The sequence below is a fragment of the Scyliorhinus torazame genome, chromosome 4, assembly GCF_047496885.1.
Source record: "Scyliorhinus torazame isolate Kashiwa2021f chromosome 4, sScyTor2.1, whole genome shotgun sequence".
NCBI classification, from domain to species: domain Eukaryota; kingdom Metazoa; phylum Chordata; class Chondrichthyes; order Carcharhiniformes; family Scyliorhinidae; genus Scyliorhinus; species Scyliorhinus torazame.
The window spans coordinates 151,349,465-151,375,213 of record NC_092710.1 but is presented as its reverse complement, the minus strand read 5'-3'; the positions used below and the strand labels follow the sequence as shown (position 1 = coordinate 151,375,213).

At 51.5% G+C, this 25,749-nt stretch overlaps 1 protein-coding gene across 1 annotated transcript in view; it reads left to right on the top strand.

Moving 5' to 3' along the window:
• The first annotated feature begins 4,793 nt into the window (after nt 1-4,793).
• Nucleotides 4,794-25,749, top strand: part of LOC140410540 (uncharacterized) — a 37,404-nt gene continuing 16,448 nt past the window's right edge. Inside the window, exons 1-2 of the mRNA XM_072498769.1 lie at nt 4,794-5,421; nt 20,885-20,937. Coding sequence (XP_072354870.1) covers nt 4,882-5,421; nt 20,885-20,937 — 593 coding nt within the window. The 5' untranslated portion in view covers nt 4,794-4,881. The remainder of the gene's footprint in view (nt 5,422-20,884; nt 20,938-25,749) is intronic.

Here is a 25,749-nt window from a genome sequence, read left to right as displayed (position 1 = left end):
GTCTCAAAATGGGAGAATTCCACCCAACGTGAAATAGAAAGAAAGAGAGAGAAGGAGATGAGCATTGCATGAGAGATCAGGGGCTGGATTCTCCAGTCGGCGACACCAAAATAGCGTTCGGCGATCGGCCGCAGAATCACAGTTCCCGACCAAATCGGGGCGGCACCGCTTTTGTGATGCTCCTCCCCCTCCAAAGTGGCATACTCTCCGAGTACGTTGCGCGACGTATCGACAGCCTCAGGACATTGCCTGAGGCCCCCCCCCCCGATGCTCAGCCCCCGACTAGCCAAGTTCCCGATGGCGTCGGTCGCATGTAGTCTCATCCGTCGGGAACTCGGCATGGCGGCTGCGGACTCAGTCCAGCACCGCCACAGTCGGGGGAGGGCCAATCATGGGCTGGAGCAATATGGGGGGGTGGTCCGGGGCACGCGAGCCGGCCAAAGGGAGGCCACTCTTTTATGGGCCAGGTCCACGAGCGGACTCTGCCATGTAGCATGGCGCGGCTGCTGCAGACTGCCGGCGTGCACATGCGTGGCCACGGACCCGGCAATTCTCTGGGCCATATCGAGAGCTAGACCAGGTGCTCTATGCTGCTGGCATGCAAGCCCCCTGCCAAACGATCAGTGGCCGTTTTACGCCATTATTCTGGCCGTTCCCACGCCAGTGTGGGCACATAGCCTCAGAATTGGAGAATCCAGTCCATGGTGTATGTGGGATCATGTGTAAAAAACACCTGTGTGAGCAAAAATGACATATAAAGAGTAATAGTGGCATGGAGTTCCAGCACTAATGAGAAAGTGTAAAAGATATTGGACAGGATTTTTGAATGGCGGGGTTTCCCACTCTGCCACCTGAAGAATCAGAGGGGAACACATCCTCACCGATACCAACCAGGGCATTAATTAGCTAATGCTGAGTCATCGGCCCCCACTTGGGGAGGAAGTCATGCCTTTGAGAACTGCCAACCAATCAGATGGCCAACAGCTCTGTAGCCCCAGCAGTGCCAGGTTTGAGCAGTAGCAACTGTTGGGACTAAAGCCAGTCCCCAAAGAAAAGGAGCAAATGGAGGCCAGACTGAAGGTAAGTCCAGAGTATCAGCAGAGCCCGCTGGCAGGCCGCAATGAGGGAAGTGAGGAGGGTGAGGGGTTGAGTTTGAGAGGCCAGTAGGGGGCTTGAAATGAGCATGACCTTGCCAGCAGGGTGGGGGGCTGTGATGGGCACAGGAAATCCCCAAAGAAAGTCACCTCCTTGTCCAATACCAGCTATTGTTGCCAGGCTAGCAGTTTGGCATGGTAAAATAGCAATGGGGTGGGGGAAGGCAGTTAACAGGCCATTAATTGGATTATTGGGAAAGAGGTTAGGGGGCAGACAGGTGGCAGCAGGCACGCCATACATTGTATTTTATGACCCCCCCCCCACACACACACACAAAACACACACCTTCAATCCCACCAGCCAGGGACCATAAAATTCCACTATTATGTATAAAGAGAGAAGAGAGCAGGACAGTAACTGTATGAGGTTAAGTTTTTTTAAATATAAATTTTGTGTACCCAATTCATTTTTCTCCAATTAAGGGGCAATTTAGCATGTTCAATCCACCTACCCTGCACATCTTTGGGTTATGGGGGCGAAACCCACGCAAACACGGGGAGAATGTGCAAACTTCACACGGACAATGACCCAGAGCCGGGATCGAACCTGGGACCTCGGCTCCATGAGGCAACAGGGCTAACCCACTGCACCACCGTGCTGCCCTTGTATGAGGTTAAGTTAAGAGCGATTTTGGAAGAAAAGGTCTGGAAGAAGAAATTAACAAAGGAGCATGAATTTATAAAGCAGTTTTCATAACCCCAGGACACCTCAAAGCATTTGACAGCCAATAATGCATTTTGAAGTGTGGTCATTGTTACAATGTCGGGAAAAGACAGTCAATTTGTTCTGAGCTGATTGGCAATGAGATAAATGACAAAATAATGTGCTTTGCTTTGTGCAATTTGAGGGATTAATTCGAGTCAGACCACCAGGAGAATTGACAAAGGGAATGAAAAGTAAAGCCAATAATGTATAAGTGGACAGAGAGCGGGAGACAGAGAGAGGAAGAAAAAGTAGAAGATAAACAGGAAGAAGGTAAGTGGAAGATTTGCAGTGGGAAACAAGTCGAAAGGCAGCTACAGGACCAGGTAATTTGCTTCCTTTTTTCTAACCGTGAATAGTGAAGATCAATATGATTCACTGTGCCAAAACTTAACACTAGTCACGGAGATAAGGCTGAAACTCAGTCAGTGATTGAGTTTTTTTGCCCTTACTGCGATTTAAATTTAAGCAGAAGCGTGTTTAAAAGCGTAGTCCTGCTTATCCACCTACTGCTCTCAGAGGTAGGTTCTTTACTCAGAGAGTAGTATGGGTGTGGAATGCCCTGCCTGCAACAGTAGTGGACTTGCCAACACTAAGGGCATTCAAATAGTCATTGGGTAGACATATGGACGATAAGGGAATAGAGTAGATGGGCTTTAGAGTGGTTTCACAGGTCGGCGCAACATCGAGGGCCGAAGGGCCTGTACTGCGCTGTAATGTTCTATGTTATTTAACTGGTTACTTCACAGCAACCGATGGGCTCCGCAGCATGAGTTAAAATTAAATTTGGATGAAATTGTCAACTGTGCAGTCCGTTGTTGAAGGAACTAGTGGAGCAATTTGAGAGAGGGAGAGAGACAAACACATGTTCATAATGTTGATTGAAATTATAATGCATTGCGTGGAGAAATTAAGGAAACTTGCGATTGAAAAAACATCACAGGATTTGACAGGGGTTTGAAGCCGAACAAAAGGGTTAATTTTGATGGTTGCTCAACTCATCATTTATCAACATTTTTTAAATGTGTTTATGGGACGTGGGCATCACAGGCTCAGCCAGCATTTATTGCCCATCCCTAATTGTCCTTGAGATGGCAGTTAAGAGTCAACCACTGATGCGACCATCAATTCACACGAGACGGAGAGTTGAAGTGAACAGTGGTTTTAATCAGCTAGAACTGTGCCTGCCTGTGACTGCTCTGTACTGAGTGCCGCCTACAGGCTGCAGATCTATATACCTCCCCTGAGGGGGCAGAGCCATAAGCGGAGCTCACAAGGGCACCAACATAATACAATGTAATGTCATGTAATACAATGGTGGGCCATAGGTGGAGCCCACAAGGGCATCAAGATAATACAATGTAATACAATGGTGAGTGGTAGCCACATGGCTGTTGGACCACATTGCTGCATTCACATAATATTAATAATTCTTTATTGTCACAGTAAGAAGTCTTACAACACCAGGTTAAAGTCCAACAGGTTTGTTTCAAACACTAGCTTTCAGAGCACTCCTCCTTCCTCGGGTGAGTGCTCCGAAAGCTAGTGTTTGAAACAAACCTGTTGGACTTTAACCTGGTGTTGTAAGACATCTTACTGTGCTCACCCAGTCCAACATGCACCTTCACATCATGGCTTTATTGTCACAAGTAGGCATACATTAACACTGCAATGAAGATACTGTGAAAATCCCCAAGTCAACACATTCCGGCGCCTGTTCAGGTACACAGAGAGAGAAATCAGAATATCCAATTCACCTAACAGCATTTCTTTCGGGACTTGTGGGGGGAAACCGGAGCACCCGGAGGAAACCCACAGACACATGGAGAACGTGCAGGGAATCGAACCTGGCACCCTGGCTCTGTGAAGCAACAGTGCTGTGCTACCATGCTGCCCATTCATGTAGGGCAGACCAGGTAAGGATGGTAGATTTCCTTCTCTAAAGGGACATCAGTGAACCAGATGGGGTTTTCTGACAATTGACAATGATTTCATGGTCATCATTAGACTTTTTAATTCCAGATATTTTATAGAGTTTAAATTCCATCACCTGCAGTGGTTTCTGGATTACTCGTCCGGCGACGATAACACAATCCCACCGCCTCCCCACAGTGTTAACTTACTGTGAGCAAATCTGCGGGGGGACATCTTAATAACTCCACATGAGCCCGGTGTGACTAAAGCACCTTCATTGAAGTATAAATATCTCACTTGGGTTGAACGGTGAAGCATGAAAGAGTGAACCCGCCCACCTGCCGCAACATGGACTAGTCCCGCTTGTTATGGGCGGGAGCACCTCCAATGGACAGACTTGCTCAAAAACAGCTTCAGGAATTTCATCTGAATCTCAAATCCTGATGGAAATTCACCGTAGGTCTGGGATCCTTGACAGAAAGTGAAGAGGTTGACACTCGGAAAATATAAATGCGGTGATCATTCGGGTGTGTTAATCATCACCTTGGCGATTGGGCTACAGCTTGAAAGCGATTCCTGGCTCGGGAGGCGCTGGAAATCACTTCATTGGGAGTCGGGGTGGGTGGGGGGAGCGGACGAACTGCCCAAACAACCCACCCAGCACCACCTTCCCCACATGTGGCAGAGTATGCGGGTGGAGCACTGGATTCTCCCCCACCGCAGAACCCATCAAACCAGAGGGGGAGGCGAGTCACCCTCCGCCCTGAGTGTTGGGGCAGAGAGACTGAGCTGGTGATCATTCGGGGTGTGAGCAGGTTCTGACCCCCCACCCCGGTGAGAAGTCAGGGAGGGGAGCCAGAGGAGGGAGGGAGGGACGGAGGGGAGCAAGAGGAGGAGGGAGGGATAGAGGGAAGGAGGGAGGGAGAGAGGGAAGGAGGGAGGGAGAGAGTGAAGGCGGGAGGGAGAGGAGCCAGAGAAGGAGGGAGGGAGAGAGGGAAGGAGGGAGAGGAGTCAGAGAAGGAGGGAGTGACTTGCTGGAGAAGGAAGTGACAGGTGGGCAACGGGGTGCTGCACCAAGTGGGAGAGTAGCCCCGGGAGAAGGGGACAAGTATGGGAGGCGGCGGGAGTAAATGGAGAAAGATTTCAGTGGGGGAGCCGGAGGCAGGTGAGTGCAGAGGGCAGAGTGCCACAGAGGACCGGGGAGACAGACAGGCAGCAGGGCAGGAGGGCCAGAGTGGCGGAGGGCAGCAGACAGCAGGAGGCACCGAGAGGAGAGAGGGTGGACGTTGGCAGCATGACCCCGGGTCCAGGAGGGAGAGCCGTCCGCAATCCCCTGCCGAGGACGGGAGCATCGAGCAGGAGCTGGAGAGGGCGCTGGAGGAGTGCCAGGACCGGAGAGCGGAGCCTGGCCCCTTCCAGCCACCCAACGCCCACACGACCCCCCGCAGCCAACCGGCCTTTAACTCCACTCCTCACATCCAGATGGTGGGGAAGCAATCCGAGCCGCTGCTGGGCTCCCAGCAAAGCCCAGCACGACGGGGTCACAGTGAACAAGGAGAGAGGGAAGGAGCATCTCAAACCCAAACTCCGGCACTGAGTCCCCCCAAACCTCACACCAACCTCAGGAAGCAGCAGCAAAACCTCCCACACGTGAGTTCACATTCTGTTACTTACAAAAAAAGAAACCGACAGCCTGGACACTGAGCAGAAATCTTTCAACCAAATCAGTAACCCAGCGACTCGCCTACCGCACAATTTCATTTGAACATCGCTCAGTGGGAACAGACTGCAGAACACGTTTGATTTCGTGGTGGGTTAAAAAAAACTCAACAGTTAGGATCTTAATTATTTCATTGTTTTATAAAAATGTCAATATGTCGAAATATCTAAGTCAGTGTTCTGGTTCAAGTCAAATTCTATGGTTCAATTAAAATTAAACCAGAGCGAATCTGGAGTACACTCCACCAATGGAATGTTCCCTTTTATGCTCACAGCAAACTGAGAGATTTACTTTGTTGCATATCAGTAACCAGGAAAAAGGGGGTGGAGCCAGGAGCTAACTTCTAAACTCTGAAAGTCCGTTAACTGCATGTTGAAGATTGTTTCTGATTGTTTTTTGATTGTTTCTGATTTTACATCAACAAAGCTGGTCAGGAACGGGTTAAATCATTAAAGGTCTTCAGCCCCCTGTCACGTTTCTCTTGCAATCCTTTACATACCTGACGTGCTTTTTTGTTTACTTTTCCCGCTGAAACTATTCAGTTTAGTGGATTCGACAACGCGTTTGTATATTGGGCAGCGAATTTCCACATTATTCCACCCGGGATATACTTGCATGAAGAAAGATGCTGCCGCCCTCCTTACAACCATGCGGAGTGAATGTTCTCCCAGTGTCTCCGTGGGTTTCCTCCGGGTGCTCCGGTTTCCTCCCACAGTCTAAATCAAATCAAAGTTAGGAGGATTGGCCATGCTAAATTGCCCCTTAGTGGTCAAAAGTTAGGTGGGGTTACAGGGGTACGGCGGGGGAACGGGCCGAGGTAGGATGCTCCTTCAGAACGTGTGCAGATTCGATGGGCCATTCTGCACTGTAGGGAGCCTATCGTGTTATTGAGCATCAAAGCCTGAACACAATCATCCCACCTGGCTCCTGCTGTGTGGCAAAACACTGGGAAAAACTATAATTCAAACTATCAACGGAGCAGACAGTACGGTAAAGGGGAGTGAAGTGATGATGGTGGTGGCACAGAGTAGGCTCGATTTTTGTTTAAGAAAGTAGGTGATTCTGACTGCAAGGGGTATTTTGTGTGACGTTGAGCCACCAAATACTGGCAGGGGCCAGTAAAGCGCTGCCCCCCCCCCCCCCCCCCCACCCAACACTCAGCAAACCTTTTTCTATCAACCGTTCTGTAATCCTTTGGAATAGCAGTATTCCATAGCAGTATAGCAAGTGGACTTGCTAAGTGTCAGCATCGCCATGTGTTTTGTAATAATAATCTTTATTGTCACAATGTGGAAATGCCAATGTTGGACAGGGGTGGGCACAGTAAGAAGTCTGACAACACCAGGTTAAAGTCCAACAGGTTTGTTTGGAATCACTAGCTTTCGGAGCGCAGCTCCTTCATCAGGTGAGTGTCACAAGTAGGCTTACATTAACACTGTAATGAAGTTACTGTGAAAAGCCCCCAGTCGCCACATTCCGGCACCTGTTCAGGTACACAGAGGGAGAATTCAGAATGTCCAATTCACCTAACAAGCATGTCTTTCGGGACATGTGGGAGGAAACCGGAGCACCTGGAGGAAACCCACACAGACACAGGGAGAACGTGCAGACTCCGCACAGACAGTGACCCAAGTCAGGAATCGAACCCGGGACCCTGGAGCTGTGAAGCAAAGTGCTAACAACTGTGCTACTGTGCTGCCCGTTTTCGGAGGTTGTTATGAATTGTCATTGAACAACAGGGCAGGGTTTCCCGCTGTTTTAGACACTGTCTGACTCATGGCTGGATGGTAGTGAGAAAGTCGGTTGGGCATCCGTTACACTCACACACACACTCTCACCCATCCAAGTTTCCACCATCTGCCCTCAAATGGGCGAACAGGTAAATAAATACTGCGGATGCTGGAAAGCTGAAATAAAAACAGCAAATTGCTGGGAAGACTCAGCGGGTGTGTCTGCATCTGTGGAGAGAGGACAAAGGCAGGAGGAGACTCCGGATGATCCAGGACATGGGGTGGATCCCCTCTCCCGGTGGCCGTCAAGGTAACGGTCGCTCTGAACGTCTTTGCGACGGGTCGTTCCAGTCGCCGAGTGGGGACCTGTCCGGCATTCCAGGCATCGGTGCACAGGTGCATCCGCGCAGTGACCGACGCCCTGTACAACATCGCAGCCCACTACATGCAGTTCCCTGTGGACCGTGCCTACCAGGATGCCCGGCAAGCGGGCCTTTCCGCGGTTGCCAGGGTTCCCATAGTACAGGGGGTGATCAATGGTGTGCATGTCACCATGCAGCCACCAGCGGATAACAGGGCCATGTTAATGAATAGGAAGGGGACCTACTCCATGAACATGCAGGTGGTCTGTGACCACCGGATGAGGATCCTGCACGTCTGCGCCCGGTACCCAGGCAGTGTGCATGACTCGTTCATATTGGCACAATCGTTCATCCCCGGCATGTTCGAGGGATCCCCCCCAAGCTGCGGGGCTGGTTGCTAGGCGACAAGGATTACGAGCGTGGCTGATGATGCCTATACGGAGGCCACGGACTGATGCGGAGACCCACTACAATGATGCCCATTGTGCGACCAGGGATGTGGTCGAGAGGTGCTTTGGGCTGCGAAGATGCACTTCAGGGGCCCTCCAGTACCCGTCGGAGCGGGTCTGCTGCGTCCTGCACAATATAGCCCAGCAGAGGGGCGATGTGCTGCAGGCAGAGGAGGAGGAGGGGGAGGATCACACCGAAGGGTGCGGCTCTCCAGATGAGGAGGATCTGGAGGGGGGGCAATGTACGGGACATACGGGCTGGACAGGGACGAGAGGCTGCCCAACTATACCGGTTGGGCCAGCAGGCATGGAAGGAGTTGATAGCCGCACGGTTCACAGACTCGGGGGGGGGGGGGGGGGGAGAGATTCGCTGAGCATGGGCACGGATGGCACAGTGCGGCACAACTCCACCATCCTCACCCCGCCCACCACCGGTCACACTCATCCCACCCACCACCAACCACCCGCTTGCACACCACCCCTCCATTGTGCATGCACCTGTGGCACAACGGGCAGGGCTCACACGGTCGCCAGTGGAAGTGGGTCTATTGCAGGCCATGGAGGATGCAATGAGATCCGGGCTCTACATGGTTAGACAATGTCTGACTCATGGCCACGGTAACCACCTGGGTGGTCCCCGCATGCGACCTGGACACTGCAGCGCACGGACCTGTCATCTGTCTGGGGGCTGGGTGGCGAGTGCGAGCTGGGGGGAGGGGGGGGGGCACACGCCACACTCACCTGAGCTCGACATCTTATTACCCCTCACACACACTGGCGCTCAAGTCCCACCCCACCCCCGCACGCATCAGACAGAGCACAGAGGAAGCTTCCATAGGTGTTAAAGTGAGTTAAAGGATGAACATTACATACACGTGCCCTAGCCTCGAGAACTAGTCTGTGCCCTGCACCCGTGCCAACATACTCAGTGCCTACTTTTCTGGCCTTACAAGCCCTATGACTACGTCTAGGTGGTTCCCCAGACAGTGCAGCAGAACTGGAGGTGGACTCCTGTGATTCCTGCCCTGTGACTAGGGTCCCCTTTGGCAGCCATTTCCTGGGACGGCCCAGCCTGGATGGGCCAGGCTCCGCCTCAGGTGAGCAGGATGGCGAGCTGCCAGCCTGTTCTGCCCATTGCCCACCAGGTGCACCTGGGACAGAAGGGGGGGGGGGAGTCCGAGGTGTCATGGTGTTCCAGGACCTCCCCTGAAGGGGGACCCAGAAAGGGCCCCAGCATCTCCTCCTCCCTCAGGGATGCCCGATGGTCCCCATGGGACAGGAATGCGAGTGGATCCAGCACCCGAGGCACCCCCGGCACCTGGCGTGCTAGTCCTGGAGGCCCGCCCTGGTATTGACAAGGGTCTGCAAGTTTTCAGCCATGGAGCTCAAGGAGTTGGCCATCCCTGTCTGTGTCTGGGCGACGCCGGCCAGCACCTGGGCAATGGCGCCGATGCCCTCACCGATAGCCTGCTGAGACTGGGCCACGGTGGTGAGTGCCGCTGCGATCTGCAGCTGGCTCATGGCTGCCTGTGAGAGAGCAGCCATGTCCTGGGCCAGGGATGCCGCCTGCATGGAAAGCACCAGGCCTTGCATACTGGGACCCATGTCCAACACCGTTGCCCTCATTGTCTCCACCGCGGACGCCACCCATGCGGTTTCGGCTTGGGTACAGCAATGACCGGCACCATTCTCTGCTCCTGCACGTGGTTGGACTCCTCCACCTGCGTCTGCAGGTGCTGCAAGCCGGCCGTTAGCCCCTTCACTTGTCCCTGGGTACCAGACTGCATCGGGTCTATGGGTGGGTGTGGGAACTCCAGGAAACCGGGATCCTTTTGGACAGCAGCTGGTTACTGGGGCCGGTCTTCCATCAGACTGTTCGGCCCCTTGGCTCGTTCTACCTCCACCTGCTGTACCGGGACGGCTGTGTGGTGCGCACCAGTGAGTGTCCCAGATGCCTCATCGCTAAGGTGACTAATCGAGGTGAGTGTCTCTGCGATGGTGGAGGGTGTAGGAGACAGCAGTGGCGTTACGTGGAGGTCCTCATCAGACACAAAGTTTGGGGCCCCCTGGGGATGTGTGTCCTGTCTGTCCATCCCCTGGGGTGGTGTGTCCTGTCTGTCCATCCCCTGGGGTGGTGTGTCCTGTCCATCTATCCCCTGTGTGTGGGTGTCCTGTCCGTCCGTCCCCTGGGGTGGTGTGTCCTGTCCGTCCGTCCCCTGGGGTGGTGTGCCCTGTCCGTCCGTCCCCTGGGGTGGTGTGTCCTGTCCGTCCACCCCCTGTGTGTGGGTGTCCTGGGTTTGGGTGTCCTGTGTGTCCGTGTCATCAGTGTAGGTCCCCTGTGTCATGGTGTCCCGCCCGTCTGTCCCCTGTGTCTCCATCCCCTGTGTTGTGGCATCGTGAGTTGACTGGGACGGGGGCGCTGTTGGTGTGACTGCCCTCCCTATCACTGGATGAGTCCCTAGGGCGTGGCCGCCTTAGCACTGTTTGGGGGCAGGCTATGCCTGATGACCCAGGTCGGCCCCAGGCTTGTTGCCGCCCTGGCACTGTCTGGGGGTGGGCTGTGCCTAATGGCCTGGGTCAGTCCCTGGCTTGTTGCCGCCCTGGCACTGCCTGTGGGCGGGCTGTGTCGAATGGCCCAGGTCGGTCCCTGGCTTGTTGCCGCCCTGGCACTGCCTGGGGGCGGTCTGCATCCGCTGAGACAGGTCGATCGGCGTGTGGTCCTGCAAGACGCAATACAGCATGTATGGTTAGACACGCAGACGGGACTGAGGGGGTGGTGGGAGGAGGTGGGGGAAGGGGCGGTGTGAAGTGGGGGAAGGGATGGTGGGAGGAGGTGGGGGAAGGGGTGGTGTGAGGTGGGGGACGGGGTGGTGGGAAGAGGTGGGGGAAGGGGTGGTGTGAGGTGGGGGGAAGGGGTGGTGGGAGGAGGTGGGGAAGGGGTGGTGGGAGGAGGGGGGAATGGGGGATGGGAGGAGGGGTGTGAGAGATGGAGGATGGGAGGAGGGGGATAATGGGGGATGAGAGGAGGGGGAATGGGGATGGGTGGAGTGGGGGAATGGGGGATGGGAGGAGGGAGAATGGGAGGAGGGGAATGTGAGGGGGGGATAGCAGGGGGGAATGGGGGAGGGAGGGATGGGAGGAGCGGGATGGGAGGAGGAGGGGAATGGGGGATGGGAGGAGGAGGGGAATGGGGGATGGGAGGAGGGTCGAGAAGGGGGGGTGGGGAGGAGGAGGGGAGGAGGAGGGGGGTAGACAAGGAGGGTCTCACTTGATGGTGCGCCCCCGATCTTGACATCCGCAACCTCCCGGTCCTCTGGTCCGCCTGCGAGGTCCAGGGCCCTCTGTTCATGCACGGTGAGGGGGCGCAATTCAGGTGGCCCCCCTCCGGTCCTCTCACGCCCCCGGTTGTTATGGGCGCACTTTTCCTGGGGGGGGTGGGGGGCACAAAAAGATTAACAGTGTTAGGGGGAGGGAAGCACGGTGGCGCAGTGGTAGCACTGCAGTCTCACGGCGCCGAGGTCCCAGGTTCAATCCCGGCTCTGGGTCACTGTCCGTGTGGAGTGTGCACATTCTCCCAGTGTTTGCGTGGGTTTCGCCCCCACAACCCAAAGATGTGCAAGGTAGGTGGATTGACCACGCTAAATTGACCCTTAATTGGAAAAAATGAATTGGGTACTCTAAATTTATTTAAAAAACAGTGTTAGGGGGACATATAATTGCAGCCCAGCTGTTGGGTGTATGTTGGCATAGGTTCACAGGCCATCCTGCTAATGCAGCTTGCATGGTGGGTGCAGCAATGTGGGTCTCAAACACCCCTCCCCATGTGGAGGGGGGGTTTGAGGGGTTGGTGCCATGGGCACAGTGGAGGGTATTTACCCTGGCTGCCCTGACTAGGTCATTGATCTCCTTGTGGCTCTGGCTGCCTGTCCTGGGTGTTATGCCCACGGCGCTGACAGCTTCTCCCACCTCCCTCCACAGACGGTGGGCGGTGTTGGCTGCGACCCTGTGGCCGTGTCCGGGTACAAGGCCTCCCTCCTTTGCTCCACGACTTCCAAAAGCATCTCCATATCACGTCCTGGAACCCCGGCGCTGTGCGGCGGGCGGCCATCTTCCCACGTTGGCCTGTGTATGTGCGGGTGGCGTCTATTTGAGAGCGACGCGGCATCAATTACACCACGCGCGTCTGTGACGCCATACCGGGCCGCGCCATCGCACTTTCCGTGATGCCCGTGCTGGCCCCATCCGTGGCGTAGAATATGCGCACTTCTGATCGGGGCGACGCTGGCGTCAGAACTTGGCCGCGATATCGGAGAATCCCAGCCCTGGTGTGTTAACAGGAGTGCTGCACCATTTGGTGACATCGCAACTACAAAGGGTGCACTTCCTGCCTATACACAGTTTCAGTTCCTTTATTAATAACACAACCCACATGGTGTTAATACACTGTGATGCACAATCAATTACGACGAGATGAGAGTAGAGAGTAATCAAGGCTTTTTACACAGAGATCTGTGGCCTCCTACAGGTGCTACTGAAATGGCTGCCGTTCGGAGAGCACACACATTTATACTCCGCCTACTGGGCAGAGCCAGCAGGCAGGGATCTACCCCCGTACCTGTAGTACAAGGGCCTTACCGTAATACCCTCGTATGCAGTGCAATATATACAATATAATACAACAGTGGTGACTACCACATTCACCCCCTGATAAAAATGAGTCCAGCGGGAGTGGTGGAAAACTATTTACATACAGGTTGTCATTAACATTTCAGAGAAGGTTACAAATTTAGACGGTCGGGCGCCTTAATCCGTCGTTGAGAGCGCCGCAGTGCTGGTGGCGAGTCAGGCGTCAGCTCGGTCGTCGGTGACTCCGGGAGCATGTCCACATCCTCTTCATCCCCGGGTGGGACCAAGGAGAGGACGGATTGTCCTGGAGCGGGGGCTGTGGTGGGGTGCGCTGGGGGAAGGGAGGGTGGCGCCAGGGCAGAGGGGGGTGGGGGGGTGTGGGGACCCAGCTGGTGCCAGGTCCCTGAGGGAGACTGTGTCTTGGCGGCATTCGGGGTACACTACGTAGGCGTACTGCGGGTTTGCGTGGAGTAGCTGTACCCTCTCAACCAACGGGTCCACCTTGTGGAGCCGCACGTGCTTGCGGAGGAGAACGGGTCCTGGAGCTGCCAGCCATGTTGGGAGCGAAACCCCGGAGGTGGACTTCCTGGGGAAGGCAAAGAGACCTTCATGGGGGGTTTCGTTATTCACCGTGCACAGGAGCGATCGAATGGAGTGAAGTGCGTCGGGGAGGACCTCCTGCCAGCGGGAGGCCGGGAGATTTCTGGACCGTAGGGCCAGCTGGACTGCCTTCCAGACCGTCCCATTCTCCCGCTCCACCTGCCCGTTTCCCCTGGGGTTGTAGCTGGTCGTCCTGCTCAAGGCAATGCCCCTGTTGAGCAGGTACTGGCGCAGCTCCTCGCTCATAAATGAGGATCCCTGGTCGCTGTGGACGTAGGCGGGGAAACCGAACAGAGCGAAGGTGGTGGTGAGGGCTTTGATGACGGTGGCAGACGTCATATCGGGGCATGGGGCGGCAAAGGGGAAACGAGAATACTCGTCGGCCACATTGAGAAAATACGTGTTGTGGTCGGTGGAGAGGAGGGGCCCTTTGAAGTCCACGCTGAGGCGTTCAAACGGGCAGGAGATCTTCACCAGGCGCGCACGGTCTGGCCGGTAGAAGTGCGGGTTACACTCCGCGCAGACCTGGCAGTCTCTGGTGATAGCCCTGACTTCCTCGATGGAGATGGGCAGATTGCGGGCTTTAATGAAGTGGTAAAAGCTGGTGACTCCCGGGTGACAGAGATCGTCGTGCTGGGTCCGGAGTTGGGTCCACTTGTGCGCTGGCATATGTACCTCGGGACAGGGCATCGGGGGGCTCGTTGAGCTTACCGAGGCGATACAAAATCTCATAATTAAAGGTGGAGACCTCAATCCTCCACCGCAAGATCTTATCATTTTTGATCTTACCCCGCTGTGTGTTGTTAAACATGAAGGCAACCGACCGTTGGTCTGTGAGGAGAGTGAATCTCCTGCCGGCCAGGTAATGCCTCCAGTGCCGCACAGCTTCAACGATCGCTTGGGCCTCCTTTGTGACGGAGGAGTGCCGAATTTCGGAGGCATGGAGGGTGCGGGAAAAGAATGCCACGAGCCTGCCTGCCTGGTTGAGGGTGGCGGCCAGAGCGACGTCTGATGCATCGCTCTCGACTTAGCAGGGGAGCGTCTCGTCGACCGCGTGCATCGCAGCTTTGGCGATGTCGGCCTTGATACGGTTGAAGGCCTGGTGAGCTTCAGCCGTCAGTGGGAAACCGGTGGAGTGGATGAGTGGGCGGGCCTTGTCCGCATAGTTAGGGACTTACTGGGCGTAGTACGAAAAGAACCCCAGGCATCGTATGAGGGCCTTGGGGCAGTGGGGAAGGGGGAGATCCATGAGGGGGCGCATGCGATCGGGGTCGGGCCCTAGAACTCCATTTTGCACCACATAGCCGAGGATGGCTAATCGGTTCGTGCTGAACACACACTTCTCCTTGTTGTAGGTTAGGTTGAGGACTTTGGCGGTGTGGAGAAATTTGGAAAGGTTAGTGGCGTGGTCCTGCTGGTCATGGCCGCAGATGGTGACGTTATCCAAGTACTGGAAAGTGGCCCGCAGTACGTACCGGTCAACCATTCGGTCCATCTTCCGTTGGAAGACCGATACCCCGTTGGTGACGCCGAAGGGAACCCTAAGGAAGTGGTAAAGGCGGCAGTCCGCTTCAAAGGCAGTGTATGGGCGGTCCGCCTTACGGATGGGGAGCTGGTGGTAGGCAGATTTCAGGCCCACTGTCGAGAAGACCCGGTACTGTGCAATCTGATTGACCATATCAGATATGCGTGGGAGGGGGTACGCGTCGAGCTGCGTGTACCAATTGATGGTCTGACTGTAGTCAACCACCATCCTGTTTTTCTCCCCCGTTTTCACCACTAACACTTGGGCTCTCCAGGGGCTGTTGCTGGCTCGATAGTACCTTCCCGCAGCAGCAGCTGGACCTCAGACCTGATGAAGGTCCTGTCCTGGGTGCTGTACCGTCTGCTCCTGGTGGCGACGGGTTTGCAATCCGGGGTGAGGTTTGCAAACAGAGAAGGCGGGTCAGCCTTAAGGATCATGAGGCCGCATACAGTAAGGGGTGGTAGGGGCACGCCAAATTTCAGGGTTCGGCTCTGAAGGTTGCACTGGAAGTCCAGGCTGAGTAGCAAGGTAGCGCAGAGGTTGGGGAAGAAGTAGAGTCGGAAGCCGCTGAATTCTATGCCTTGGATGGTGAGGGTGGCGATGCAGTACCCAGGGAGATTCTTTGGTTAATGGGGTGGACCGTGAGGGAGCAGCGCCTTACCGTATCGGGGTGGGTGAAGCTCTCAGTGCTCCCGGAGTCCAGAAGGCAGGATATCTCATGCCCGTCGACCTTCACCTTTGTCGACCCAGTCGCGAGGTTGTGCGGTCGGGACTGGTCGATTGTGGCGGAGGCGAGACGCGGCTGGTCGTCGGCGGTTGCAGGCGATGAGTGACCCGACGAGGTGCCCGACAGGCAGGGGTCCTGAGGCGGGGAAGATGGCGGCGCCCACGGGCCGCACATGTCCTGAGGCTGGCAAGATGGCGGCGCCCTTGGGCCGCACGTGTCCTGGGGCAGGCAAGATGGTTCCGCCCATTGGTTGTGAGGCAAGCAAGATGGCGACGCCCACTGCTGTATGTGTTGTGAGGGGGAGCAAGATGGCAGCGCCCACGGACCGCACGTTGTCTGAGGCGAGGAAGAGGGCGGCGCTGACTGGCCGCACACAGTGGGTGCAGGGACAATAGCGGTGATTGAGCGGGCCTGGCACACTGCAGCAAAATGTCCTTTCTTGCCGCAGGCCTTGCAGAGCGCGCTCCGCGCCAGGCAGCACTGCTGGGGGTGTTTTGTCTGTCCGCAGAAGTAGCACTTGGGTCCCCCGGGGTTGGTTGGCTGCCACATGGCACAGGCGTGGGCTTGGCTGGGGGCGGTCGCTGATGGGGTGCACGATGGGGTGGCCGCTGGCGGGATCCACGATGCCCAGGAGGGGTGAGCCGTGCGGTTGGGGACATACACCTGTACGTTGCGTGAGGTGACTGTGAGCGAGAGCGCTAGTTGCTTGGTCACCGCGAGGTCAAGCGTAGCCCCTTCTAAGAGGCGCTGGCGGATGTAGGCCGACCCTATGCCCGTAATTAACGCGTCTCTCATTAGCAGGTTAGAATGTTCAGCGGCCGAGACGGCCTGGCAATCACTGTCTCTCACCAGGGCGAGCAGAGTACACCAGAAATCTTCCACAGACTCACCGGGAATTTGGTGCTGCGTGGACAGGAGGTGCCTGGCATAGATCTTGTTGGTCTGCTGGGCGTAGTTCTCCTTCAGTAGCACCATGGCCTCTGCAGAGGTAGGCGCGTCCTGGATGAGGGGAAAGACATCGGAGCTCAGCCGCGTGTACAGAATCTGGAGCTTCTGTGCTTCTGAGATTGGGTCTGGCGCAGACCCGATGTATGCTTCAAAGCAAGCTAGCCAATGTGTGAAGTCCTTTTTGGCGTTGTCTGCTTGAGGATGCAGCTGCAGGCGATCCGGCTTGATGCGGAGATCCATCGTTGTAAAATCTCTGCGTAATAAATTGATGCATGATCAATTACAACGAGATGGGAGTAGAGAGGATTTATTACACATGGCTGCCATTCAGACAGCACACACATTTATACTCCGCCTACTGGGCGGAGCCAGCAGGCAGGGATCTACCCCCGTACCTGTAGTACAGGGGCCTTACCGTAATACCCTCGTATGCAGTGCAGTATATACAATATAATACAACAGTGGTGACTACCACACACTGATGGTTAGTTCAGCTGGTTAGCGTGTGGCTCAGAACATTGCTCACAATGCAGATTCAATTCCGCCTCTAGCTGAAGTGGTCTTGGCGCCTGCCTCCTCACCCTGGCCCCTGTGAGTGGAAGACCACTGACAAAAGACCACTGACAAAAGCTGCCAACAGCTCAGGATGAAGCACCAACACAGCACAAATGAATGAATGAAGTTGAACCTCCCACATACTGTATCCCACACACATACTGCGGATTAACAAATCTGACCTGGGAGACTGTGAACTCCCTCACCCCGGGCCCCCTCACACTGAACCCAGAGAGCCGCTTCTCGCAGTGCTGAGGGAGGGAACAGCAGCAAGAACCCCTCCTACCCCCCATCCCAGGCCTCCCACCTGCATCAAGCCGGCGCCGTCCATCTCCACGCCGAGCCCACCGCCCAGCTCCAGCGCCCACTGCAACCTCTCCGGTCCAGTTGGCACCGAGAACCACAGCCGACGGTATTCTCAGTGGCGGCAACCCGACCATTGGGAGGTGGTGACAGGGGCGGCTAATGGGGTAAACCGAGCACGCGCTGGCGATTGCAATGCCAGATGGGCTTGTCTTTAAGTCGGCGCCAGGAGAGTTAAAATAAAGTATTTTTTTGGACCTTCATTGGATTCCTTCATTTTAAGGTAGCCCGCACTCGATGCGTGAGTCTCTGGGGGGAACCGGAGTGCTGAGAGTTTACCCAGGACATTGACCATTGCTGCAACAAGGTTCATTCTGGCACCAAGGCGATCATTAACACTGCGATGAAGTTACTGTGAAAAGCCCCTAGTTGCCACACCTGTTCGGGTACACAGAGGGAGAATTCAGAATGTCCAAATTACCTAACAGCACGTCTTTCGGAACTTGTGGGAGGAAACCGGAGCACCCGGAGGAAACCAACGCAAACACAGGGAGAACGTGCAGACTCCGCGCAGACAATGATCCAAACCGGGAATCGAACCTGGAACTCTTTGCTGTGAAGGAGAACTGCGGAGTTCTCCCTGTGTCTGCGTGGGTTTCCTCCGGGTGCTGCAGTTTCCTCCCACAAGTCCCGAAAGACGTGCTGTTAAGTAGTTTTGACATTCTGAATTCTCCCTCAGTGAACCCGAACAGGCGCCAGACTTGGGGATTTTCACAGTAACGTCATTGCAGTGTTACTGTAAGCCTACTTTTGACGATAAAGATTATTATTATTAACCACTGTGTTAGGTGCAGCACGGTGGCGCAGTGGTTAGCACTGCTGCCTCACGGCGCCGAGTTCCCAGTTTCCATCCCGGCCCTGGGTCACTGTCCGTGTGGAGTTTGCATATTCTCCCCGTGTTTGCGTGGGTTTCGCCCCCACAACACAAAGATATGCAGGGTAGGTGGATTGGCCACACTAAATTGCCCCTTAATTGGAAAAAAAGATTGGGTACTCTAAATTTATTTTAAAAATTAACCACTGTGTTACCATGCTCCCCATTACTGTGCCACCCATTATAGAGCACAGTTCGAATGCTGATGGCATGGTTCAGGTGCCCAAGACAAACTGGGAGTGTTCTGCAATACATTCGAGCTGGGGCCCAGAGAGGCATCACCAAGGGAGTCATTGGAAAAGCAGGGAAGAGAAGCGCCCCCCCCCGAAGAGAATCAGAGTAGCAGGGAGGAAAGTACATTTTATGGCATTTAAGCAGTAAAACGTACCCGGGCATAATGAACAAAATAACTTCATGACCTGACGAGGCAGGCCATTGGAGCGCCTAGTGGCGAGTGACTAGCAACTGCAGAGTGTCAGGGGAGCTGAATTCTACCGAAGATGTTTTCCATAGCAACAGTGATGTATTATTTTTCATTCAGTGTTGACACAAAAAGCATGACAGAAAAATTAGGATAATTAGTAGTAAGGGCAAATGTGTGCAGGAAATGCACATCATGTGCCAAATGTTATAATTTAGAAATCTACTCTAAAACCCATTAAATTGCCCAAAATTTTACATTTTCTATGAAAGCGTCCCCCCACCTTCCTGAAAATAATAATTATGCATGATGTGTACTTACTCCTATAGTTACCACTGAATTGCTGCTGTTATATAGTCCTGAGGTTGTACCTCTTTAGAGTACTCTTCTCCACTTGAGGTGTGTTTCAATGTCGTACACACATAATCTTATGTTAAATGCTGTGAACCATGTATTGTAGATGTGCACCTTGTATCATTGACTTTTCACTGTTGGCAACTCTTTTGAATTCAGTACCTTTATCTCAGATACATGAAAAGCATTAGCTTGCTTTTGATTTTGCTAAACATATAACATTGTTTTACTTATTTCCTTCAGGATCACATCTGTCAACCATTCCATCCAATATGGACTGATAAATCAGTTCTATCACTCTAACAATAGTGCCCACCATCATGGAGGTCTCCTGACAGCTCTTGCAGCTGCCGTGGCAACTCTGACAGTGGCCGTCTCGACTTTGGGGGGCTATTGTTGACAGGGGTTTCTGGGCCATCATGTACCTTCTGCACTCTGTTCTTGTGCAGAGCTGCAGGAGTGTTGAGGCACTGTCCCAGGAGAATGAACTTACTGAGAAATGCAATGTAGAAGGAGGCCACATGGTCCATCATGTCTGTACCAACTCTCCAAAAGACACATTCCCCTTCCCTATACCCGTAACCTCACCTAACCAACACATCTTTGGACACTAAGGGGCAATTTAGCATGGCCAATCCATCTTACCTGCACATCTTTATACTGTGGGAGGAAACCGGAGCACCCAGAAGAATCATAGAATCATAGAATTTACAGGCCATTAAAACCCACACAAGTACAGCGATCCAAAACCTGGAATCGAACCTGGCTTCCATCTACACTGCAGCGATTCTACGGAGCTCCAGGTAGATGGATGAAAGGCATCAATCACCAATATTCCTAGCTACTAGACAACTCAGAGAGCAGTTCACTGAACTACACTTCACCTAATGCCATCCTGAGAGAAGACTGCAGGTGCATTTCTCAGTAAGTTCATTCTCCTGGGACAGTGCCTCAACACTCCTGCAGCTCTGCACAAGAACAGAGTGCAGTAGGTACATGATGGTCCAGAAACCCCTGTCAACAATAGCCCCCCAAATCAAACCTGGGTCCCTGGCGCTGTGAGGCTGCAATGCTATCATGACTTACGTTGACTCCTGGTTAAGCAACTGCTTGATTTTAAAATCCTTCGTTTCAAATCCCTCCCAACTTTCTACCTCTGTAATTTCCTCCAGCCCTACAATCCTCCAAGATCTCTGTGCTCATCCAATTTTGGCCTCTTACAAATCCCTTATTTGCAATTTGCTTTCAGCTGCCCTGGTCAGAATCTCTGGAATTCCCTTCTTCTGCTTTAAGATAATCCTCAAAACATACCTCTTTGACTGGTCTTCTGTCCCAATATCTCCCAGTGTGACATGGAGTCATATTTTGTTTGATAATGTTCCTGTGAACCGCTAAGGATGCTGAACTAATGTCATTGTAGTTGAATAATCACTTCTGTAGGCAAACATAGCAGCCAATTTGTATATAGAACAATCTCACAAATAGCAAATGAAGAAGTGAAAATGGAGGCATAAGCCCATTTTGCTGATGCCATTAAGAAAGGAATTTTGCCTAGACTGGAGAGGATATTTCCCTGCTTTTCTTCAAGTAACGCTGTACAATCTTTTACATCACAGAAAAATGGGGCTTTGGCTCAATCAGTATTCCACCTTTAAGACCCTGCTAAAATCTCACATCTTTGACCAAGTTTTTGGTCACATTTCTCTGTGTCCATTTTGTCCTTGCGCCTCTGTGAAGTACATTGAGATGTTTTTGCTATGTTAACGAAACTATGTAAATGCTAATTATTATTGTGTAAATTGAATGGATATTTAGAAACTTTATCTAATTTATGTGTAATTTCTTTTTTAATTTTCCAGGAATTATTCACTATCAGTACACAGGACATAGAAAATAACAACTTGGCCAATGGGTAAGCCCAATTTAAATATGACAGCCTGTAGTACTCAAGTGGGATCTTGGAAAGCTAAATAAATTCTTATTCAATTGCCCCTTATTCATGGATTAAGTCTCTCTCCAATATATCCTCCAAATTACCTCAGTCACTGTTAATAGCAAGTACCTCACTAACCATCAAGAGTATTTTTCTATCTCCACAGATCTCAAAGTATAGACATACTTTAAAACAAGCAGTTTATTAAGAAACCTAATTAGGGAGGCACAGTAGTGCAGTGGTTAACACTACTGCCTCATGGCGCCGAGGACCCGGGTTCGATCCCGGCCCCGGGTCATTGTCCGTGTGGAGTTTGCACATTGTTTGCATGGGGCTCACCCCCCTCAAACCAAAATATGTGCAAGGTAGGTGGATTGGCCATGCTAAATTGCCCCTTAATTGGAAAAGAAAAGAATTGGATACTCTAAATTTAGGGGAAAAAAGAAACTTAATTGAGGAATTTGCCTGTGCTTTGTTGTACTTGATGCTATGGAACCGATTTTAAATATTCCAAGCTACAAATAAATTAATTGCCAGAACATTAACATATTGGCTGAAATGTAGCACGTAGAGCTGATTTTTTAAAAAAACTTTTCAAAATAGAGTGCACCATATTCCAGCAAGAGATGTAAATCACTTAACACGAAGAAATTATGATACTTTAATGTCTCTTCTTGTAATTGGCACTGTAATAATTCTCTAATTATTTTGTATTAATAGAATGCTCAGTTATACACTCAATATAGTGATTCCTGAAAGTATCCTCTGACATGTTGTGAAATTTTGTATAATTCACAGTCAAAATAAGCTTGCATGTTTTGTGACAAGCAACATTTCTCCTGTGGAAATATTTGCATAATTGGAACAGGAATGAGCCATTCAGCCCCCTCACTCCTTTTCTGTCATTTAATTAGATTATGGCTAAGGCAGATTTCAACTCCATTTACCTGCCTTTGTTATATATTGTTTGATGCCTTTACCTAAATGCCTTTATCAATCTTGGTCTTGTACATTTCAATTAACCTCGCATCCGTGGCCTTTTGGGGAGAGTGAATTCCAAATTTCCACTGCCCTCTTGCTCCCTGATTTCATTCCTAAATGACCTAACTCTAATTTTACAATTAAACCCATTTGTTCTGGATTTTTCCACTAGAGGAAATAATTTCCTGTTATCTACCCTTGTGAAACCCTTAATTAGCTTATACATAAATCCTTAACCGTTGAACTGCCAACATATATTTCTTGAGGTTCAGGGCCTAAAGCCGGATGCAGTACTACAGATGGAGTTTGACCAAGGCTGACTCTCACTGAAGCATCACTGCCTCACTTTACAATTACAATTCCCTTGTGATAAAGACCAATATTCTGGAAGCCTTTTTGATGACTATTTGCGTCTATGCACTAGTTTTTAGTGATTTGTGTACATGGAAATCCCAATCCCTTCGCTCCTCCACAGCTCTTCTTTCACCGTTCAGAAAATATATCTGATTTTGATTCATCGTTCCAAAATTGATGACGCCACACTTCCCCACATTGAACTCTATATGCTACAGCTTTGCCCACTCACTTACACTGTCCATATCCCTCGGTAATTTCCTCCTCCCATTCACAAATTTCATCATATCTCTAACTTAGTATCATTTACAAACTTGGATGTGCAACTCGCTCTTCTTCATTTATCTATATGGTGAACAGTTGAGGCACCTGTACAGATACCGGAGGAGCTTCACTTTTTTCATCATGTGAATCAGAAATTGAATCTTTTATTCCCTTTCTCTGACTCCTAGCTCCCATCCAATTATTTGCCAGATTACCTCCAATTACATGTGCTCTCATATTTTCCAAAAGTCTGACAATGTTTTTTAAAATTCATTTACGGGATGAGGGCGTCGCTGGTTTGGATAGCATTTATTGCCCTTCAGAAGGTAGTGGTGAGTTGCCTTATGGAACTGCTGCAGTCCCTGAGGTGTAGGTACATCCACAGTGCTGTTGGGGAGGGGAATTCCAGGATTTTGACCCAGCGACAGTAAAGGAACGCCGATATATTTCCAAGTCGGGGTGGTGAGACTTGGAGAGGAACCTCCAGGTGGTGGGGTTCCCAGGTATCTGCGGCTCTTGTCCTTCTAGGTGGTAGTGGTTGTGGGTTGGAAGGTGGCGCCTAAGGAACGTTGGCAAGTTACTGCAGTGCATCTTGTAGATGGTACACACGGTTCATCAGTGGTGGAGGGACTGATGTAAAAACATATCAAATGTCTTCACCCATAGACATTCCCCTTCTATCAGATATGACCTCCTCAGTAAATATGATTAGCCAGACAAGACCTATAGTTCACAAATCCATGCTATCCATTCCGTTTCTCATTATTGATTCAGTGACTTCCCAAACAATTAATGTTAAGTTGATTGCTCGGCAGTTATCTGTTTTTATGCAATTTTTCAATCCGAAAGAAATAATTCTAGAATCCAGACAGCTTTGGAAAATTATGATTAATGGATCTATAATTTCCTCACCTTATTTTTTAATATTTTGGGGTGGAAAACAACAGGTCCTGAGGAGTATTCTAGTAGGAGTAACTATTAGAATAGATAGAGAATGTAACTAGTAGAATAGATAAGGGTGAACCAGTGGATGAGGTGTATTTGGATTTTCAGAAAACTTTTGAGAAAGTCCCACATAAGAGGCAGTGAACAACATTATTGCACATGGATTTAGCATAATATATTGGCATGAAGTGAGAATTGGTTAGCAGACAGGAAACGGAGTATGAGTAAATGGGTCTTTTTGAAGTGACAGGCGGTGATTAGTGTGGTCCCTCAGGGATCAGTGCTTGGGCCCCACTCTTGACAATATACATCAATGTTTTGGATGAGGGAATCAGATGTAATATTTCCAAGTTTGCTGATGACACGATACTCGGTGGGAATGTGAGTGGTGACAAGGATGTTAAGAGGCTTCAAGATGATTTAGACACGTTCAGTGAGTGAACACATTTTTGGCAGATGCATTATAATGTGGATAAATGTGAAGTTATCCATGTCGAGCAGAGAAACAGAATGGACTGTGAGGGAGATGGTCCAGTTGGATCAGGGGGCATCCCATGGGGAGTCATGGGGAGACGAGGAGAACAATGTGGGTGATGGTTACTGGGGTACAGAGACAGTCCCGTGGAGGTGGGGGCAGTTGGAGAATGGGGGAGTTGCTTGGGGAATTGGGGATGTGGGGTGGGAGTCTCGTAGGGGTGTCATTCTGGGTCTTTACAATAGTTAAGCAGAGTTTATAAAAGGTTTTAATTTTTTTTAAAGATAATTTATTGAAGGTATATCCAGAAAATACAAAAACAGGAACAGTCAATAACACAAAAGAATATTGAACACTCCATAACATATTAACAGTGCATATAACACTATAGCAATATAACCCATCTGAAACATCCCATATATACTAATACATCAGCCACACCCCCCCAAAATATTTTTTAGAACAAAGTAAAGTACCCCCCACCCCTTAATAAACAATAGTTACCCCGTCACCCCCTACTTCCCACCCCCACATACCGCTGACGTTCTAATATTTCTTGAAAAAGTCGATGAACAGCTTCCACCTCACAAAGAATCCCTCATCCATAGGACTAATGGTGAACTTAATTCTCTCCAAATGAAGAAACTCAGCAAGATCCTGCACCGATGACCCGATACTTGGTGGATCCGAGGACGGCCAGTTTAGCAGAATTCTCCTTCGGGCTAGCAGGGAGGCAAAATCCACAACAATCGGCCTCTTTACCCTCCAAAACACCCGGATCCTCAGACACTCCAAAAATAGCTCATCATGGAGAAAGCATGACCACCATTCCCACCATTTGAGACAATACATCCGTGGCTCCCTCCCAGAACCCCACCAATTTTGGACAGAACCAGAACATATAAGCATGATTCGCAGGCGACCTGGCACATCGTGCACACTGATCGGCCATTCTGGAAAGAATCCGCTCAACCTTGCCGGCATCATATGTGCTCTATGTACAACCTAAAGCTGAATAAGACTAAGAGGTCTTAGTCACAACGAGGATTCATTAATCCTACAAAGTGCTTCCTCCCAATTCCTCCTCCCATTTTTGCAACATTGCCACCATCGAAACTTCCTCCTTCCTGGCCAACTCAGTGTACACATTGGAGACCTTGCCTTCCTCAATATCATCCTCCGAGAGGAGCTTGTCCTGTAGACCCAAGGGCGGCAACATTGGGAACAAACCCACGTCTTTACCATCTTTCACGTGAGTTCACTTCAGCCATTATCACAGCGGTCTAGATCCCACCCGAGGCAGATGTGAGGAAGGCCCTGGATGAACTGTACACAGTTATAAACAACTACGAAACAGAACATCCGGAGGCCTTGTTCATCGTGGCCGGAGACTTCAACAAGGCCAACCTCAAGAGTGTACTGCCAAGATTCCACCAGCACATCTTCTGTCCCACCAGGGGCGACAACACGTTCCATCCCCGACAGCACTTTGGGAAATCAGACCATAATACGGTGCTCCTTCTCCCGGCATACAAGCAGAAACTCAAGCGGGAGAATCCAGCTAAGAATGTCGTGCAGTGCTGGTCCGAGGAAACAGAAGAGCTCTTACGTGACTGCTTAGAGACAGTGGACTGGTCCATTTTTAAGAACTCAGCAACCAACTTAAATGAGTATGCCACCACCGTCACAGACTTCATCAGCAAATGTGTGGACGACTGCGTGCCAAAGAAAGCAGTACGTAGGTTCCCCAACCAGAAACCATGGCTCAATTA